Consider the following 21,476-nt stretch of genomic DNA (forward strand, 5'->3'; position numbering starts at 1 on the left):
TTACAATTATAGGAATTCCTATAATATTTTCAGGAAAACTATTAATAAGTGTATTTACTTGCTCATTATTGCAGGACTGAAAGGACTAGTTTCTTTTCTGAAAGAAGAAAATGGAAGATAGGTGAGAGGTAACCTAGCAAGCCTATGTTGCTGTGAACCTATCATCAAAGACTGTTATCATATGAATATAATTAATTCAGAGATTCAGGGAGGACCAATGTTTGGGCATTTTTAACAGGTTTGTGCTGCATCTCTCTTTGTCTCCTGGTTTAGCATCCTTTCTCTGCACTTATCTTTAATCTCTTTCCTCCTAACAGAACTTGCAACTTTTGTTATGAAAATTGTAAATACTGACCCTGCCATCAAGCTGAGAAGTCATGCTCTGCTCATTGCACCACACGCTCTGGTCTATCTCTTTCTGTCAATATGCACACTTTTCTTTCCTGATCCACGTTTCCTCTAGATGATTCTCATGAGGACCTGAGACGGTCCTCATTCTGCAGTAAAGTGACAAGACTGGCAACCCACATGCTGGAAAAATAAGAAGGCAAGTTCTGAAATAAAGCTGTTCCCTTTTGTTACTGGGAGTGAAAAAGCCAGCTCCAGTTCTTTCCCATCTTTTAGTTCATAAAACCTTTCTTCCCTCTCCGAATGACACCTTCCAGTAGCTATCTCTCAATCCTGAAAATTAACTAGTCCAGATGTAACAGAGAAATTAGCTACAGAAATTCTAGGAGATAAAGGAATTTTAAGGCTGTGATGTTAGCTAACATAAGCCAGGAAATTTAAAGCGGAAATTGAAATTTCAGTCTAAGACAGACATGTTGGCATAGATATTGCATGATTTTCCTTTGAGTATTGTCAGTCAAGATCCTCACTCCTGGTACTACACCTTCACAGTACATTCCAAATACACAACATGCAGAGATACTTTAAAAGTTGATGATATTTGCATTTGGACTGACATCTTGTAGTATGTTTGACACTGATCACTTCTGCAACAAAGAACTGTGCCGATTTCAACCCAAGACTTTTCCAAAGAATAACAGGCAGCTACACATGAATGAGTAAGTGAACAGTTTGCTACAGTAATGAATGCCTCCAAAAACAGCAAGTTTGTAGGCACCAGATGGAAGAAGAACATTATTGCAATTCCTGCATCCCATTGTGCAACAGCCAACAGAGCCGTTAACGCTTTCTGGTGATTCCTAAGCTTTTTAATGTGCTTTCCTTTGAAGATTTTTTTTGTTCACTGTCAGTCTGCATGCTAGGTTCAGCTGCCTTGGAAAGAAATTTTATTGGCAAGCTATCAAATAGGAAAAAATACAAAATATAAATGGAAATAAATACTTAAAATTGCATTACAAAAATCACTAGATGGACACAAAGCTTATGTTATAAAGTATGACCTGTTATTTACAGCACAACACAAGTCTTTTGGCTCTTACAAGCCATATCTGTCTCTCTCTTCTGTGCTAAAACTGTCTGTCTTTCTGCATCTTAGTTTATCACTTATTCTATAGAAATAGCTACCTCTTCAATCCCGAGGAGGGCTCTTATCCCTTACTGTTTTCTTTCACAGAAAGCAAAACTTAAATCTTATTCAGTGTATGACATTAAGTCATTCTCCAGAATTCAGAGGAAAGTGGTAAATGCTGTTTGAGTTCAATTCAGATTACTTATTTTCTTTGCTACCACCACAGATCACCATAGGAAATCTGTCACTGAACAACATGAAACACCCCCAGTTACAGATATCAGTTTATGCTAAGTAGTATATTTTCCTGTCCCCAAACATATATGATCATTTAAACAACGTTCCCTTTCCTTGAAATCTGCTTCCAGTATCTTGTGAGTAGTACAAGTGTGAGGGTTTCATTTAAATTGTCAATAAACAGGTCTCAGCAATGTCTGAACTAGTCCCTGGCAAACCAGGGCAGGAAGATTACATAACACTAACAAGCTGAATTCAAGTTAAAAAAAAAATACCTGCTATGTATTAAAGATACACTGTCTTATTCATTCAGGAAAACACCTGTATCGCACATAAATTCACAGAATCAAATTCATTGCTGCTGTAAACTAGAGTAATAATTTTGAGGTCGGGGGTGTTCATAATCACACTAATACCAAATTTTAACATTGTGCTTTGGTAGTATCATATTGAGTACCAGTCCAGTATGGAAAAGGCATATTTTAATAGCTTCATTTTTAGAGGACACACACTGAGACTCAACCCTTACAAAATAAGAAAGCAGTCTATCCTTACAGTGTGAATGTCCATATGAAGCAAAGTAAGTTACTATTAGTACTGACACCTAAGTATTTATTAACTATGGAACATATTTTCCTATATCACAAGTTCCTAAATCTCAATTAACTTTAATGCTATTTAGTTATATCCAGGAAGGACTAGGCTCAGAATCACACACAAACTACTCAAAAAACCCTACAATGTATCTGAGAAGTATTTTGCATTCTTATCTTGAGAAGACAGCTAAATAGCCGCAGTGACAATATTAACATTAAAGCAGCAGTGGATGCATTTTTTTTTGGGGGGGGGGGGGGTTGGATTAACAAAGGAAATTAGCAGTATAGAAAAATCTAGCACACAGAAGAAGAGTATGGGATTCCACCTTTTCCCAGAATGATATAGGAGTAATAACTGTCCTTTGTACCAAAAGGGAGAAAAGAATTGTTTCATGTATCTTGAGAGTGATCCATATCAACCTTACAGATCCATCCAGAGACAATGATGGTGAGATGGGGGGGCCAAAAAAACAAATACCTCACAGCTAAAAGGACAGTAACAATGATTAGCAAATCTGAAGGTGGATAAACTCACAGGAAACTAGGATTGCAATTGTGTGGCCTAACTTTAGCAACAACAGCAACAACAAATCTGTTTAGAATAGCATACTCTTTTTAACTTTTACGATAATTTGCTGCTTCTGATATATTTAATGTTTTAGTGGTATGACTCAGGGTGGTCTAACCTCAGCAACAACAGGGGATGGAATCAGGTTTTGCATTCTCCTGCTCCCCACCTCCCAAAGCAGAGTCCTCTAAATTGTCTGCTGGATCGTGGTCTGTATTAACATAACTCAAACAAAACAAAAGGGACCATAATTTAAATGATGAATCTTTTTTAGGAGAAGTAAAATTATTTCAAGAAACAAACAGAATAAGCAATCTATGAGCTTTCAAACTTTAAAAGTTTCTACCAAGCAGCAACATGTGGAGGTCTGGCCATTTTGCCTGTTACCCAGGAAAACACTACTCACTGCAAGGCCCTAAACCTTCAATACTCACTCCAAGCCAACATGATCTGTAGGTATTACGGGTGAATAATGCAAATACACTGATGTGAAAGATATCATGTAATGCTGCTACAGAACACAGGCACTTAGCCAAAATAACAGTATTGCTCCAGTAGAGATGAGCACTGTCCCTAGAACATTAAGAGGATAACACTGTACAGGTACAATTTAATTTAAAAGAAACAAAGGAAGGGATATGTTCAATACTGGCAATATGAAGTATTTTGAGGTTCACCATAAAAAGCAAAATGTTAGCTTTTGACTAGATTGTGATTTTGTTTCCCTTGTGGTAAAACAGTATTGACAAATACTACAGTGTCATGTTTCTTGTTTGTGAGCTCATATCATAAACATTTGACAAATAGAGTCTGGACAGAAAGACAATGATCTGCCCTGAGTTAGGGCAGCACATCATCAGACTGTCCATGGAGCAGCCAAATATTGAAATTATGATTAGTGTTGCAATCCCCCTCTGGACTCCCTTGCTGCTCTGGGAGGGAGCAAACTAATCTACATCTGGCGCAGGACATACCGCCTAACAGGCTGGTGCAGCGTTGCTGCTGCAGCAATGCCACCCGCAGCACTGGGAGCAGGGCTCATGCTTCTGCACTCTGTCCAGCCCCACTTGCCACCATCACTAACTTATGACGTGTATGGGCATAAAACAGAAGGACACTTTAAAATCCAGGCTTCCAGAATGCTACTCATGATATGGACAGCTCTCCTATATCTCTGTGCCCTGTATTAGCCAATCCAAAATATAACCCTGTATCAATTATTTTCAAAAGCATTTCTGTTGCTAAATAAAATACTCAAAACCCCTTATCTTTCCTTTTGTAAGGCTAGATTATTCTAAATACATATGACAGAATTGTTTTCAGGAATGCAGATTTTAACATGAATATTCTTTTTTATTATATTTAACATCACTGTCAGTTTCAATGTATGTTTGGAGCATATTCCTTCTGTGCTGTGAATATCCCAATGATTGATCAATTCTGAACAACTACCACCCATATTTCATGTATTCTACTGAGTCTTAAAATGCATTGTTGAAATATGCTACTAATACTGAAACTATTAGTAATAACCTAAAGCAATGTTGAAAGTATAGGAAGTAGCACATAGAGCAACGAGCGTTCAAACAAATAAACATTCTAGGCTTATAGAATTTAGAGATAAAGCAAAGTTAGAGTAAAATTCAGAGTAACAGATATGGGTGTTTTATGCATTCTGTTGAGCTTTTAGCCCTGTGCCTGTTCTCACTGATGAGTTGTATTGAATAAAAACACTGCTCAGCTTCTACAGTGTACAGCCTCTTTTAGCTCCTGATAATCCAGTTTTGGAGGCCTAACTGGGGAAGTGTTTGGTATGGTAGCTGGGCAGTGTTTTAATCAAATACACACATACCAGGCTATTTAGTAAAAGGTATCTGCTCATACAAGACAAAGAATTATTGTATCCTACTGATAATACTCCCCCTCAGCTTCTTCATTGCTATTACCCCCAAGTGTAGCAGTGCTTAGGAAATGCCACAGTGTGTTACAACACACATCAGTTGTAATACTTTAAATAATACAATACGATGCCATGGTGCTTACCATAAGCACTGTTGATATACCCATCACTTCAGTAACTCTTCCAACTATGGCAGCTCAATTTAACCTTTGCTTTTTTTTTTTTTTTTGGGGGGGGGGGAGAAAGAAAGCGAACCCTAGACTGGAATGACAAACCATTGTATTTTGAGGATAATTTTTTTAAAACATTGTAACACTGACAGACAAGAAATATCTACTTTTATAACAGTTTTTTCAATAAGCCTACTACAGTAACATCTTAGTATTGAAAATGGAAAAACAGATTTTAATTTCTCTCAAGCTCTTCCACTGATAAAACTACATAGGTTGGAATCTCTGGACATTTTGCCCAGATATGAAGGCATGACAAGCATGCAGCTATTAAAACATTTGATGCAAAAGTCACCAAAACTTGTGTAAAAAGATATTAACCTAGTAAAATGAGGGGGGAACAGAAAGGTCAGCTAGGTATCAATCTAAACCTCCGGTCTCTGAGACTCTTGTTATACATGTTATTACATGCAACGTTAAGGCCAATTAACCCATATAATTCATGGGGCAAAGACAACTGTTGTCAAAGTGTCATTTGGCACCATCTTGAAAAAATATTATTTGCCACCTCACAATAATGATTTATTAAAAAGGCACACATTAAAAAAACTGTACATTAATGTAATCAAATCATACTTTAAAAAAATTTAAGTGTAACTTGAATTTTAAAAAAACAATTTTTTAAGACCTCAGTCTGGATTTTTCTTGTCTAAATTCGATAAAACCACCCAGTTTTTTCAAAAAAACACTCTAGATGTCATGAAACAATGCACTAAATGGAAACAAAATAATATTTCTTTTTAATATCTATAAGACAGGATCACTGGGCCACATGAGGGAACTTATAAATAATTTTGTTTTGTCAGTGGCATTACTAGGCTTTCAAAGTTCAGACTCTGGGAAAACTGTCTTCGCTTACCACAGTCTCAATGTGCACTTCACAGGAAACGGAGGTTTATTTATTACAGAAGTCAAGGAAGACATGCCATGTCTTCAACCACTGTAACTCTAACTGAACTGTCATATTCAGTTAGAAAATCTGAATTAGAATATTTTTTCTTGTGTTTGATGTAGCATTTATTTGCTAATACTAAGTTACAACTCTGAATGCTAAAATAGCAGATAAAAAATTGAAATCAATCTAACTAGCATCTAAACTAGAAAGAAATCATTTTTGGAGGTCATACAATGTGCTTCTTCAGTTCTCCCAAAAGCTTCATAATTAGTTTATATATTTGCTTTGATATCATTTCTAAGGTTTGTGAAAACTTATTAACCATATTCTACTGGGTAAAACAGAGTAGAAATCAAAGACTCTTTAAGACAGAGTATGAAGATCAGAGTCCCACCACCCACAATGACAGTCAAGCCAACAGCATGTCATCAAAGCTGTTGAAGACTAAATGTAACTACTGTTAACACAATTTGCTAGGGATACCAAAGTGACACACAGAAAGTGATCTAGAGGTCTGTGTGTGGGAGAGAGAAACTTCCTATGCCTCTAGATCTTTATAACAGCAGAAGCATTTAGGCCCTTCCATTAGGATTAAGACATCCCATCAGTGAAGGATCCAGAATCAGGATGTATCTGGGATTCAAATTACTTCTGTCACCACAGCATTCTTCCTTTATTGAGGTTTCTCCAGCTCAAGGAAAGGGTGTAATGTCTATACTGAAGTTTCTTCCAGCCTTGATATTTCTAAACAATGTCATTCTTCTGCCAAGCCTTTTCATGTAAAACACAGTTGTTAAAATCCACACCGGAATTTTTTCTTGTGGTTTGATAAAGGCTTATTCCATTTTCCAATTAAAATATTTTTAAGCAAAATCACAAGCATCTTTGCTGCATTTTGCAACACAATTTAGATCTCTTTAGAATAAGTGTTTTCTTGATTTTTTTTTTACAGGTTTCCATTTGGGCTTCCTTTCTGTGACCTGGCATTTCAAGAAGTTTGTGGTACACATGCTAGAAAATGAAACATTTAGTAAATTTGGAAGATGGGGCCAATCACTGGCCTGGCTAACACAGAATTATGGGGCACAGACGTATCCTGTGGCCCATTTCAGGCTGACTGGTGGTATCTTGGGCAGTAGCACCACAGGAAGATCTGGTTCCAGGGAGACCAAACGGAACGCTTCTAAGCCAAGCACACTGAAGAGTGTCCGAGTAGATCTGAGACTGGCTGAAATCAGAATTCTTTCTTTCTTCCTATCAAAGCTACCAAAGCTTCCTATGTCAACTTTTCTGGAACATATTTTGGGTTCAGTACAGATGCAACATCATTTACTCCCTCCTCAGAGCAACAGGGAAATTATGGGAAAGACTAGGCATAAACTCACCTGTTTCTGAAGCAGCTGCATTGTTGTTAAGCTGTGATCATTCATGACAAACTGATGTTTTAGGTGAGTATGTAATACTTGATTTTTCCCCTTTACTAAGGTCCATTTATTATATCTCCAGTGAGCACTGGATCCCATTAAGTGTATTTACATTTTTCCCTTTAAGTACTGTTTACTGGGTTTTTGCTTCGCATTTTTCAACTATCCAGCAAATACTGTGGTTATGCAAATGTTTACACTGAGTTTGTCTTATTTACTCTTGCACAAAAAAGGAGTTGTTCTTAATTCTAAAAATACTGGGTTTGTTTAAAGAAAAAATGATTAATAATTACTGAGAATTGGAATTTTCTAGTTGTTATAAACTGAACAGCACAGCTGAACAGCAAATCACATGGTATTTCTGAAGTATGAGAAAGATGTCAGACTCATTCCCACACCCTCCATCAGGCAGATCTTCACTAACGCTAATGAATATCTGCCAGCAAAGGTGGAGTCAACATAAAAATAAATACATAACTTAATCTACACATTTGCAAAGCTCAGTGCTCGTTTTCCAAAGGCAGCATCAGGTACTAACAGACATTCAACATTCCCAATCTGCCCACTCCCTCATAAAGTAGCAATGGTTGTAGCTTCAGAAATGGTTCCACGCTGACTCACTTTTCTGCAATACCCAAAAGAGCTGAGACAAACCACACACAGAGAATTATTACTCCAAGTTATTGCTTCCCTTGAGCTATTTGAATAATAAACAAAAAGAATGCATAAAGTGAATCCAGATTTTTCTATTTTACTCTCAGAATTTAAGCTCTTCAAGGCAGGACTGTCTTCATTCTCAATTTTGTACAGTGCTTATTTCACCTTGTAAAAAATTAACATAATATATGATAATAATTGTTCTGTCCTTGCTTAAAAGGTGTCCACATAGCACTTAACAAAAGCTAGAGTTGGATTCAGTTGATGGTAAATACTAAAGTCTACAATGAAAGGCACTGTTTAAGTGCAATGGACTACCCAAGGCTCATAATAAAATAAGTGAAATATGACTTTATAGCATTTGAACAGTTTCAGCCATAGGGAGAAAAAAACATTCTGTTCATTGTGATTTACTTAGACTGGAAGAAAAAAAGGATGATTGAAAAGGGAAAAAGAGCACAAATATAGAAGGATAAGATTCCAATTTCAAAGGAAGTGAAAGTTACTGTCTCATACAGAGTCAAGATACCAGTGGCACAGTATCCCTCAAAACCAAGTCTGGGTTAAGTTCATCAACCTTATTACCTCCCCTGCACACCTCTTCATCATCATATCTAGTCTCCGTGAAGAGCTTGTGATGAACAACTTATATGAATCATGTTTATAAACCTGGGTAATAAAGGTTGTCAATAAAGAAATAGTTATTTGAAATGTATGTTTCCACATATAAAAAAGTCATACAAAAGAAGATATGATCCCATACTCATTAATACAGACCCTGACTGACCTCCTGATACGACAGATTTGATCTAGATCAAGCAAGAACACACACTGAGAGTGCTGTTGAATCAGCCAGAACACAATATGGAAGTTAAACAAGGTTTATGTGGAAAAGTATAGATGATATTCACCTGGCATAATTTCAGGGCAGCACAGACAGGTAACAACTGATTCAATAAAAATTTAACCAGAACAGAACTGCAATTTGAAAACTTTAAAATGGCACAGTGTGTTTGTACCAGTTCCTTGCTTTGCATCTCATGCTATTTTTAATATATTGGAAGATACCCTAAAACAGATGTATGATCTCTTCAGCTCATATTCTAAGGATTGAATCCTATCTCACTAGCTAAAAAGGAGTGTCCTCTACAGACTCAGTCAAAGGTTTGTTTAGGGTTAGTCACAATGTCATTAGTAGCTTCTGTTTACCATCTGGATAGGTATATTACCATGAGGAAGCAGGAAACAATTCCTCAAGAAAAAGGACAAACATAACTTTTTCATGTTAAAACATACAACTCAATTAAACTAAATCAACAGAAATCAGAGAATGGTATCTCAGAGGAACTTTCTCAATCTTTTTCTACTAAGAAGACAAATGGAAAGAGATAGGGTCTGCATAAAACAGGATCCCAGACACGTGGTTGAAGAAATGGCTTGACAGCTCAGTAACTGACAAGTACAAAGAGAAACTTTCTGAAACTGCTCTAAGTAGTTATTAGTATTTAAGCATACCTGTCTGCAAATCCTTTGCCCTTATAATGTCAATGCAACTACGCAGACATAAGTCCTTCTTTATATTTACCTTAACCTAAGTTTGTATTAAGGGAGAGTTCAATATAGATAATAAAATCCAACTCATGATTCTTATATTGTACCCACTTAAAAGTAGGGTATTGGATCCTCTCAACAGTTCCCTGCATCCTACGCCTTTCTCACGTGAGTTCATAAGATAATTCCTCTACTGCCTAGGACAGTTTAGGACTTAGCAAGAGTGTGTCTGGAAACTAGTAGATGTCAAAGGTTTACTGACGTGTGAAAATACAATAAGAAGACAGTGTGAATTCTGAAGACTTGCCCATGAACTGAAGCAACCATCAATTAACTTATGTGCATGGCAGAAACCTTCAGTTACAGAAAACAGAGAACCCGCTTTATACTAGGCAACATGCCAACTTGTTCCAGAATAGCACAGCGGTTCCTAAGTCTGTTCTTAGCATCCTTCCAGAGCTATAGAGTGAGCTGCCTCACACTACAGCAACTTACTGTCAATCAGCTGATCATTAGTAACTTGCAATACCTGCAATTCAGGAATCACTGTGCAAGCCAGAAGTTCCAACAGGAGCTGGAATACAGCAATTTGTCAAGAAAATGGTGATATTGTGCCGTTCAAAAAAGAAAAAAGTGGTGCTTTGGTGTACTAGCATGTACAGCTCCATTACATGCACTGTCTGTGACCACCTATTCTGACCCCTAGTATGACAAAGGCCACAGCATTCCAGTGCACAAAACCTGAAATTGCCAGATGAAGTCAGGCATGCCAGTCTCAATGTGAAGATTTCAAAGTTTAAGCCAATGTCAGTTGTTCCAATGGCTTGTCCTTAAATCCTTTTTTTGAGTCACTGCTTTACAAAATACAGTCCTCAGCCAAGTTCAAGCTTCACTGTCAAAGTGATATCTTGGCCTCAGTGAGGTCAGCAACAAAAATTACTATTGCTTTTAAAGGGATCACATCCATATTTGGTTGCATGAGATTCTTGTGACAAAATGCAGACATCTTCATCTGAGTTAACCATCTAGCTCCTCTTAATTGTGAATGAAAAAAATCCAGACATTTCTAGATTCATCTTGTCCTAGAGAAGACATCAAAAATAGGTTGACTGAATTGTACCAAAAAATGCTTTTTTTCCCCCCTCCTCAGGCTGTAAACAAAGATTTAAGTGACCAGCTCTATACTGCAGATACCTAAAATAAGCAAAAAGAAACCCACATGGAACTTTATTCTTGGTTTGCAGATACTTTTTCTTCTCTTCATTAAAACAAAGTTGCATAAATGGAGCAAAACATAGCATATAATACTGACTGCCCTGTAGAAGAGACCAGAGTAGACAGTTATTTATCACTCCCTCATCAGGAAGACTCCAAATATTAGGAACCACAGAGTGAGCTGGCAAAGTTGGAAAGTTAACTGTCTGCGTGAGCAATGAGCTGAAATAAATTTCAAATAATTTGATCAGTTTCCATATGGATGACATAAGATTAGTGCATTTTTTGATACTGTGATACCTGATAAACAATTTTCTATTTTAATAAGGTTATTTTAACTATTCTGTATCTTTTCTGCACTGTATCTTCATACAGTTGACAGACTAAAAACAAACAGAAAAGTAGTAATTTTGCTTCTGTGCTGCTTCAACATCCTATTTGTATTCTTTGCTACAACAGAATATGCCTTCTGATTTACTCAACAGCACCTCTTTTCTGATATGTTCTTTGGTTCAATTACTTAAGTAGGAGTTACAGTCTCATCATGGACAATTTCACTCTATTTCGCTCCAGCTTCAAAAATTTGTCTTCAATTTTTTTTCCTAATTTTCACCTTGCCTGCCAAAACTAAAGTTCTGTTCTAATAGTAATTTCCAAACTGCATTCCCAGGAACACTCTAGAAGAAAATCTTGTGGCCTCTTATGCCATGACAGATACCACAGAAGGTTTTTTCCCCTGTCTTTTTGTCAATGCTTGTTCTTCCAAAAAATGGATAACATATTTTTGTTTATTGATTATATGGACTTCAATTTCCTAATATTTTCTTTACGGCTCTTACTAATTAGCTATCTTATATAAAACTGTGTTTTGTATCTCCTACCACACATTGAAGGAGAAGATCAGACTAATGAACACAGATGAATATATCTCAATGAAATATGTAGTAAAGATACAGTACAACCAAGATCTAGATCACAATAGTAATTCTAAAGACATAAAACTATCTGACAATGGGCACAGATTTTACAAAAGAAATTTATATTCTTCTCCTGAGCTCCTTTAGCTTTCAAAAACATACAAATAAAATTTCTAAAATTTTCTAAGAAAATATGCTAAATATTGATCACACATAACCAGTGGTGGAGTTTCCAAGCTTCCCCCAAACCAGCATTTTTGGTTGAACCCTATTTTATTAGAATATGCATCAATAAAATTTAGAAAGAGATTGTAGTAACTATTTAACACCATTTAATTCATGGATGTAAAATGTGTTTTTATAAAAACAAGACCTATTTAAATAACAGACTGTTCAAGAACAGCACAACAAGGACTTCCACATTCTACATAGGTGGAAAAGAACACGCTTCCAACACATGAATTAGTTTACTTGGGCAGATATGTCCCCTCTACAGTCATTACTTCCATCTTTCTCCTTATTGTTGAATATACAGCTTTACATGTCCATAGCAAATTTGATTTTCTAACTTACCTGTGTGTTTCTTCTAGGTTTTTTCTAGGTTAAATAGTTATGCTTTCAATGGCCTGGTTCCCCTTCAGTTCAATGAAGAATATAAATTTGATATAATCTCTATTGGGCAGTGAATATTTTGGGGAGGAAACTCAATTTTTTCTTACACATATGCTTATGTCTTACAACCTATGTCATATTCTAAGACCTTTCTCCTGCTTCACTCTTCATCTTCATTGCTACCGTGCAACATGAGCAAAGACTCCTTCCAAAGAGGATATTCAAGGGTTCCTTCCAAACTAGACATTTCTGTGATTCTAAACACAGAAATCTTTTACAATATTTCACAAGGTAATTATTAGTATTAGTACCTTGATAAACCATAGGGTTTGACCTGAAACCATGTTTCTGTATATTAAAGACTAGACCTCTGAAGCCCTTTTTTTTGTGACACTTTTTCTACAGCTGATACTTCTTTCTGTAAGAAGGGCTCAACAGCTTTACAAGATGTTTGTTTAAAATACACCCTGCAATGAAGACTTGATTTATTATAAAAAAGGTCACAATCATCAAAAGCAATTCTGAACACAAACAGTAATCTGTTCTTACAAGTCAAGATTGAAGTATACAAACAGAGTGATAAAGACAACTAAGTAAAAACCTTTGATGCACTCATACTAACCTTCATTTTAAGAAATACTAGAATTTAAATTAAAGGAAAATTTAAAATGCTTCAGTACCTTTCAGATGACTTGCATATCATGCTTATAATTGGTCCCTATCAAAGAAATATCAGGTAATGATTCTAAAGATGACATGGATTCCAATTTGTAGAAAAACTGGTATATCAGCAATGGGCTTGTAAAATTTTCTAAATCTTTTTTTTTTTTTGATGTATTAAACAAGTTGTTCTATCGGCAATGGAACTAAGTCATGTTTCCTGCCTGCTTGTGTTGTTTGAACCCTAGCCTTCAAACAACACAATTCCAACACCCGTCTGCTGTCCATCATACTCTGAGGGACCGAGGTGCCAGTCCTACACTCATACTGACTAGCCAAACAGAAGGTGAAGAGCAGAGTTTTGCCTGCTAGTAAGAGTCATCTTTCATCTAGCCATCAGCTTTCAGAAAACTTGTAATTTAATTCTTTTTGAGATATCTAACCCCTCTTTAAAATTTGGCTGAAATTAGTCAGTGAACTCAAAAATCAGTAGAAAGGACGATATCACAGACTAACAGACAGCATGATTTTATAAGTGTTTCCTTCAGGAATCAAGCCGAAAGAATACTCATTTCAGACCCTGTAGCAGAGTTCTCTGGGAAAAAGAAAATCAGTGTGCTGATGAAAAAAGAGAAGGAATTGTCACAGAAAAAAGTAACTGAAAAATATACCACGTCACTCAATTGAACAGTTTATAATATATAGAATTCACTGTTTTCAGTCAGTTAAAATCCAAGATTTCTTTTCACATATATGATAATAACATAACAAGAGAGTAAATTTCTCCTGTTTGTATCTTGATTAGTCATAATCTGGATGTCTAATGCAGAGTCAAACAAGCAAATAATTATTCAAATCAATTCATCTTGAGTTTAATGAACACTATTTGTTTTCTGGAAGAAAGAAGTTTATTTTTCTTCAAGAACTCCAAATCTATCTTCTCTTTCCATCACTGGTTAAAATAATTGCTCAATATTTATAAGAATTAGTGCCACAGTAGAAAAGTGTCCAACTACTTCTCATATTAATAGCCCTATGAGTATAAAACTCCTATACGTGACTTATTTCTTCAGTAAATATCACTTCAAATTAATATTAACCTCAAAATTTGCTTTAATTAATATTTACCTTTAACATAACTAAATCTTGGTGCTTAATCTTTTTCAAAAAGCTTAGTGTTAGTGAATTAATATGCAAACAAACATCCTTCCATGATGAAACTATCACATATATAAGATGCTGTAACCTTTTCACTTTGTCCCAATTTTCATCTCCAATTTATCTGCATACATGAATAAGAACTGTACAAAGAATTATTAAAAGCCACTGATAACTTAAGACCTGAAATCCTTCTGGAGGGACTAGGTATTCAAGTATTTAATAGTATAATATAAAAAAAAAAACAACTGTTCATGATTTATTATATAAACCCAAAAGTCTATAAATACAAAAATCTGTACTTACTTCAACATGCATAAATAACATTTGTTCAATGTTATCCTTGTTTTTCTCCTTGAGATCTGGTGGGACATTTCTATTCGTTACTTGGAAGTGTGTTTTACTAAGATAACCATCAGCAAAGTCCTGTGTTCAGAAAACAGAAAAGAAAAATATTTTCTGTAACCAAAATGCTAAATGCTATCACTGTTCTAGAAAATAAACACAGCATGATAATTAGGCATAAGCTCTAAGTCTTTTTGTAGGCACCAATGATTGCATTGCTTTTCAGCATCTCCTCACAGGTAGTTTGGACAAGTTCTCAGTGTTAAGGAAGTAAAAGATCTGAACAGTGAAAATAAAATTTAATAAAGCTATTAATTGAATGAGTCAACTGATATGTGGGGACCAGGATTAGTGCCAAAGAGTTGGAAGACAGTGTATTAAGGTCATGCAGAAATAAGTAGCTGACAATGATTTGGACATACCTATTTCAAGCAATGCATTCATACCAGTATAAACTTCCCAATTCTTGGTACTTTGGTTTATATTAGTTCTGCTCCCCCCACTAACTTTCATAAAGTCCTAAAAAAATTTCAGAATTGTGTGTGCAGAGTCACAATTTGTTCCTTTCTCTTGATCAGCTCTGAGGGTCAAATGTAAGAGAAAACAGACAACGCCATATCCATATGTTTCCCCAGCTCACTTTTTATCATTCTGCTTTCCCGGTCACATGGTCTGCTGTTGTAAAAGGCCCCTGTGCAATTTCACAGTGGCAGAACAAGCTTTTAAGGGCTTTCCCCCCTTGCTGACCTGACTATCTGCCCACATATTTAAAGATTATTTTGTCAATTAGAAATAAGAGAAGAGAAAAAAGTTTAATAACAGATCACTGTGCACACTCTGAAAGGGAGAAAGAGCATACAGAACACAAAGAACAGTAGTTGCATGTTAAGGATTTATTTCTCAAAGGAAACAAATAAATTGGGGTTTTATTAGCTGTTTCATTACATTTTATTTTAGACAAACAAATACAGAAAGCATATGTGCAACATCTGATGTAAAAGGATTCTATTCAAAACAGTCTCTCTACAAAATTCATTAATATAGCATTAAATTGCTTAACAAGGCTGCAAATTTAAATATAACTTAACTCTCTGGTTAATCTATCATTTCCGACAGTTTATTTCATGTATTTTGACTTTTAAATCAACGTGTTCTATTCTGACACATTAGTTCTGTCTTTTCAGTGATATTGTAGAATATATATAATTCCAGCATCTGTTATGGGCTATTTGTGTGCTTGTTCTTATCAATTTCATACCTGAAACAAAATGATAATGTTATTAGTTTGCATTTTTGTCCATGAATTTTTAAGCATGGACAGTATTATGAGCTTGGTATTATGGTATTATCTTGCTCATAATTTCTCTTACTGCTGTGCTTTATTTTTCCACTGAATATCATCAAGAGCATGAATCCTCCAAACTTTGCTGGATGTCCTAATGTAGAACCAACAGCATCCTCTGCTATGAAAAGCCAAGCATGCAATAGGACAACAGTGACAGAAAAATTAGGCCTAACTTGGCGATACAAAAGTCACTTATTTAAAGCTTTCTGAAGTCTCTCCTCCCTGTGGAGCTTCCTGTGAGTGTCAACAAGAGTAAAGCTACCTACATTGGTATTTATCCCCCTGAGAGCAGCAGAGAAAGTACTGCTGCCGCCCACAGAGGTGAACTGCCCCAAGGCACAATGAGCTTTGCCAGAGAAGGGTTGGATATAACATTCACCTCCCTGAACCAGTTTTTCCTGAGAGGGGAAAGAAGCCAAAGCTCTATAACTTTTACATTCTATAGCATTTGAATGTCATGAAAAATATCTATGGACAACTGGAAACATGTGGAGTGAGCAGTCTCTGCATTTGATAGTTATACATCAGAGGTCAGTGAAGAGGTGGCAGGAAAGAGAAGCATCCCTCCTGTTACCCTCTCTATAGTGTACATATTTTGTATACTTCCTTCCCTATAAACAAATCAATACTTTAGCATGGACTTTGATCCTCAAAATGGGTAAAGGGAGTTCCTTTCTACTCCAGTTGCCTTATAAGTGAGCATCACAAACAGAAGTGAAGCAATATAGTCTTTGATATGATTAGCTAGATTAACCTAACTAAACATGAAACAAACATAAACCAGAAAGCAAGTGGAGGGACAGCATTCACTGATGAGATTTAACAATCCAACCCAAGTAACAGTCAGTGTTAATACCCAAATTCACCTTCATCAGGTCCTACAGCTGAGGTGCTTTTGGCTTTTTTACAGCTCTCTTTGGGAAAAAAAAAAACAGGTTATAAAAATAACATAGTTTAGAACATTTCACTTAAAGCTATGAATACAGGGTTCTGCTTGGGCCATGTGAGCTTATGCCACAAGAGCCAGCTCAGCAAAAAAAAAAAAAAAAAAAGTATCATTTCATCATTTAAGTTTAATTTCTACAGAAAACATAAGAATACAGTCCTACAAGTCTAGTTTACTTGTGTGGTCTTACTGCTRTCAATGGGTCTATTCACGTGAGTATGGAATGAGGAATGGGATCCAAGTGAATTACATCAGGAAAATTAAGAGTGCCCTAAACTACTCATAGCACACATATTGTTAAAAAAAAAGAAAAAAAACAATGAGATATCTTGTTAAAGAAAAGTTCTCTTCCCAGATTATATAGCATAAATGGATGTTCTCAATGGCCAGGTTTTTAATCACACACTGAAATCACAGAGTTGCCAACTTGGCCCACTAAAAAAAACCTCTCAATATTTCTTATAGAGAGAACAAAAATCTACCTCATTTTGCTATTTCCAGCAAAGCTTCCTACTTCACAGAAAGTTCAAGCTTTGACCCATGTATTGAACTCCCAATAGAGGCTCATAGCATCTTTCTTTGCTGAATAAATCCCTCATAAATATAGCCTTGGACTGAAATCTAAAGTTTCAAATGGTTGCCTGTAAGAAAGGGTGCATTGTAACACTTGGCTAATATTTTCAGTGTTTTAAAAATCCAGATGTGTTCTAAACAGAATTTATCTACAATCAAGCTCCTACTTCTTACTGAAATTCAGTTTTATCTGTGATGAAAGGGTTACAAATACCAATGTATAATTACTTATGTAAAAGTGATATCATATATTTACTCTGGGACTTCTTCCATTTCTAAATGTTACAAGGATGATTTTTCTCCCCAAAATTCATGAAAGAATGGGAATTGAGCCATTAAAATAAAAAAAATTTAGCAACATGAATTCTGTAAATGGAAGAAATAAAAAGTAAATAATGAGTATATATCCCAAACCATTCATTGTTGAAAACTGATATGAGAGGCAAGAGAATATAAGAAAAACTATGTTGCCCACCCAGCAAAAAAAAAGTTTGGGAAAAAGAAATCCTAAAACAGATAGCAAATAACAGAAGCATTCAAAATAGAAAAAGTAACAACAGAAATATTTTGAACACTTGCTAGAGAAAAAATATAAATGATGTAGCCATATTCTACAATTATTATGAAATTTTCATTTCAGGAGTGGTTAAGCAGGGCAGTAACATGAAGTGGCTATCATTAGATATTCTTAAATCAGCACATAAAAACGCTGATTTTCTTTTAAGTCTTTGAGCACTGTGGAAGTTTCAGAGAACTTGGAAGAATGCCAGCATGTACCAATATATCTTATATCTTTAAAACATACATACTGGATATGTTGAGTGACTATATGCATATTAGCTTGACATCATCCCAAGCAAAATAACAGAAGATTTGATATAGAATTCAGTAAATGAAAAACTGAAGCCAGTAAATGTAATTATTTTTAATAAAAATAGATCTTGTCAAGGTAAAAAGACATGTTTGGTTGATAAAGATAAAAGCGGTGACAGTATATGCATAGAATTCCATAAGGCAACTGTAGATTCCACAAGCAGAAATTAAAAAATTAAAACAATCCAAAACTAACGTGACACACACTAAAAAGATGAAAAAATGGTTAATTCACAGATCTCAAATGTAACTTAAAAATGGAGAATCATCATAAAAGAAGTGATTCTAATGGGGTCCTGTGGGATTAGTTTGGCCCCRCGCTATTTAAAATTTTGATTAATGACCTAGAAACAATATGTAATTATTATTGGTGAGGTATGAAAATGATGGGGAAGCAGTAAATAATGAGGATTGATCACTAATACAGAGAGATTTTACTGGGTGCYGTAAGTAAGCAAATAACATGCATTTTAATACAAAATACAAAGTCACACATCTAGAACAAAGACTGTAGGATGAAGGATTCAGTCCTTAGGCACAAACCCCTGCAAAGGTTTATGGGTAATTGGCTATATAGGAGCTCACCATATGCTATTTAAGCTTAAAGGGTTAAAGTGATCCTTAGGTATATAACCAAAGAAACTTGGTAGGAATAGGAAGGTTGTAATATCTGAATTTAGCAGTGATACAACATCCACTGTCTCGTTCTGTCCAGAGTTGAAGAAGGATGTTGATATACTGGAAAGGATTCAAAAGAGATCCACAAGAATGATTAAAGGATTGGAAAACATGCCAAATAGTCAAGGAGCTCAATATGTTTTGCTTAACAAGGTTAAGGGGTGAATTGATTCCAATCTAAAAGTACTGAAACAAGGAGAACTCTGATAAAAGAAGGGTCCTCAGCCTAGCAGACAATGTACAAGTTCTGATGGCTGGAAGTTGAAGCTAGACAGTTCAGATCAGAAGTAGCTTTTTTTTTAATTGTAAACATAGTCAACCATTAGAATGGCTTGCTAAGAGTTGTGTGATTGTTTCCCCATCACTGGGAGTTTTGAGTGCTTTTTCTACTTTGAATGCTTCTGTTATTTGTCCTCTAATAAATATTCCTTAAAAGGTAATTTCTGATCAGAACAGAAATTCTTCAGGATAATCCTACCCCTTCATTATGTAAAAAGTTGCACCACACCATCACAGCAGTTGTTTCTGGATTCATGAACTATTAATCTATTTAATAGATGTAGTGGCCTACGTCCTCAGCTAAATCACCTTTGCAGTTTCTTGTTCTTGGACCAGCTGTGTAAAATGCCATTTTTTTCATGTGATGTAAACCACCCTAAAGGATGTTCTAATTTGTGAAGGTTGCCAACAGCTCAAAAAGGCCAGCAAGTGTAACTAAAAATTAAGAAGAGGATTAGGTAGGAACTATCTACCGATACTTTGATTATTTTACCTTGCTAGTTCTCCACTCCCAACCATCTCCTATTTTCTGTGAATGTTTAATAAATTCTTCACAGTACTGCTTGAATTTTTTTTCTTCCAAAAAGAAGTCCTCTTCACCAGCCACACTAAAGGACATCTGCAGAACAAACTAAGTGTTAGTATTGACAGATGAAATAAACACTAAAAATTCACTGATTCATAGCAATTGAATAATAAAATAACAAAACAATGGAAAAACTGTGTTTCTTAAACTAAAACAAAGGTGTGTTTCTTCAACTACAGTAGGGCAGGGACCTCTTGAGACTGTCTAGTCCAAACTGCCCCGCTTAAAGTAGGGTCAGCTAGAGCAGGTTTCTCAAGACCATGTCCAGTCGGGTCTTGGTATCTCCAAGGATGGAGACCCCACAGCCTCCATGGACAACCTCTTCCAATGTTCGATCATCTTCACCATAAAGAAGTTCTTTCCTGTCTAACACACTGATAACATCCTCCKGAGCCTTTTCTTATCCAGGCTGAACGATCTCAACTCTCAGCCTCTCCTTATACATCAATCAGATGCTCCAGTCCCTTAATCGTCTTCATAGCCCTTCACTGGACTCACTCCAGTATGTCCATGTCTTTCTTGCACTGGGGAGCCCCGAACTGGACACAGTACTCCAGATGTGGTCTACATTCCCTTATGAGTCTGGTCCAACTAGCAAACAGAAAAGCTGAATCCAGCTCGTGGGCTAAGTCCATGTGTGGCCTGCCATCTCTTCCCTGGGGATCAGAATGGCTCCACAAAGAACATGCGGAGGCCTAACATCTCTGGTGTCTGAGTCCACGCAAGGGCAGCGAGAGTCCCACTGAAGCAACTCTTCCTGCTTATACAAGCAGTACAGGTCCTGACGGCCCAACATTGTGGCTTTAGGGGGCTATAGGATAGTGTGCTTCAAATGAGCCCCTTCCTCACCCCTTGTATGCTTCTCAGCTCTGGCCTTAAGGATCATTTAAAAACTACCTCAGAAAACCTGCCCCATTTCCCCCTTTTTTTTTTTCTCTCTCCTTTCAAAGAGGATGTATTACAAATGTGGCTGTTTCGATTCTTTTATAGACACCAGGTATTATTGCAGCACCATAGAGAAATATTTAGCAGGAATTACAACCACTCCACATCTTGTTTTAGCAAGAAATCAGAGGGCCACAATACCTTATGCAGTGTTCATTACTTTTCAGTATTTGGCCCTAAATTGCAACATCTTCCTGTATGCCCATGACATAAATTATCTATATAGCACTTCAAAATACATTATTTCAACTACTGTTAACCCAAGCCCCTGTTAATCTGTTACCTGGGTGTCGAGAATGAGGAATTATGGAAAACAGACACCATAAATACGTCTGCAATTCCTGAATTTCCCAGTCCAGATGATGAATTGCAAAACTGCAATAAGTATAGCACATGCAAAGACACTGTAGTTCTCACATATGTTTTAAATAGAGCTATGTGTTTTAGGAAATTAGCAGATGTAAAGAGATAGCAGACTGCTGGCAACCGAGCAGTGTGCCTCCCTCCCTCTCTTAAACCGTCATGGAAAGAATAAATAGCAGAAACAAACAGATCGGTGCCACTGAGCTAATGGGCTCGGAGGCACCCGGACATCATGGGTGTCATGGGTGAGCGCACAGGCGTCGGCGCGGGGGGACAAGCGCACAGCCCCCGTCTTCCCGGCCGGGCCCGGAGGCGAGGGTGGGGGGCTCGCCTCCTCCTCGCCCGCCGGCCTCCCCGCGGCCAGCGCGGCCCCGCACGGCCCGGCCCACTGTGCCGGGCGCCCGACGCGGCCCCAGGGCTCCGGGGCGCCGCGGGGGCCCCAGAGC

General features: G+C 36.6%; 1 protein-coding gene across 3 annotated transcripts in view; it reads right to left on the reverse strand.

Annotated features, from left to right (window-relative positions):
* ATG10 (autophagy related 10) overlaps positions 1-21,476 on the reverse strand; it is an 85,894-nt gene that overhangs the window by 63,893 nt on the left and 525 nt on the right. The window contains exons 1-3 of one of the 3 annotated variants that reach the window (XM_026070485.1): positions 20,951-21,155; positions 19,630-19,755; positions 14,404-14,523 (exon numbers count right to left, since the gene is read on the reverse strand). In XM_026070485.1, coding sequence (XP_025926270.1) covers positions 14,404-14,523; positions 19,630-19,755 — 246 coding nt within the window. In that variant the 5' untranslated portion in view covers positions 20,951-21,155. Of the gene's footprint in view, positions 1-14,403; positions 14,524-16,653; positions 16,702-19,629; positions 19,756-20,950; positions 21,156-21,476 lie in introns of those variants that run through there. The other 2 variants (XM_026070487.1, XM_026070486.1) reach the window with 2 other exon arrangements.

The sequence above is a fragment of the Apteryx rowi genome, unplaced genomic scaffold (genome assembly GCF_003343035.1).
Source record: "Apteryx rowi isolate R43461 unplaced genomic scaffold, aptRow1 scaffold_310, whole genome shotgun sequence".
In the NCBI taxonomy this organism is placed as follows: domain Eukaryota; kingdom Metazoa; phylum Chordata; class Aves; order Apterygiformes; family Apterygidae; genus Apteryx; species Apteryx rowi.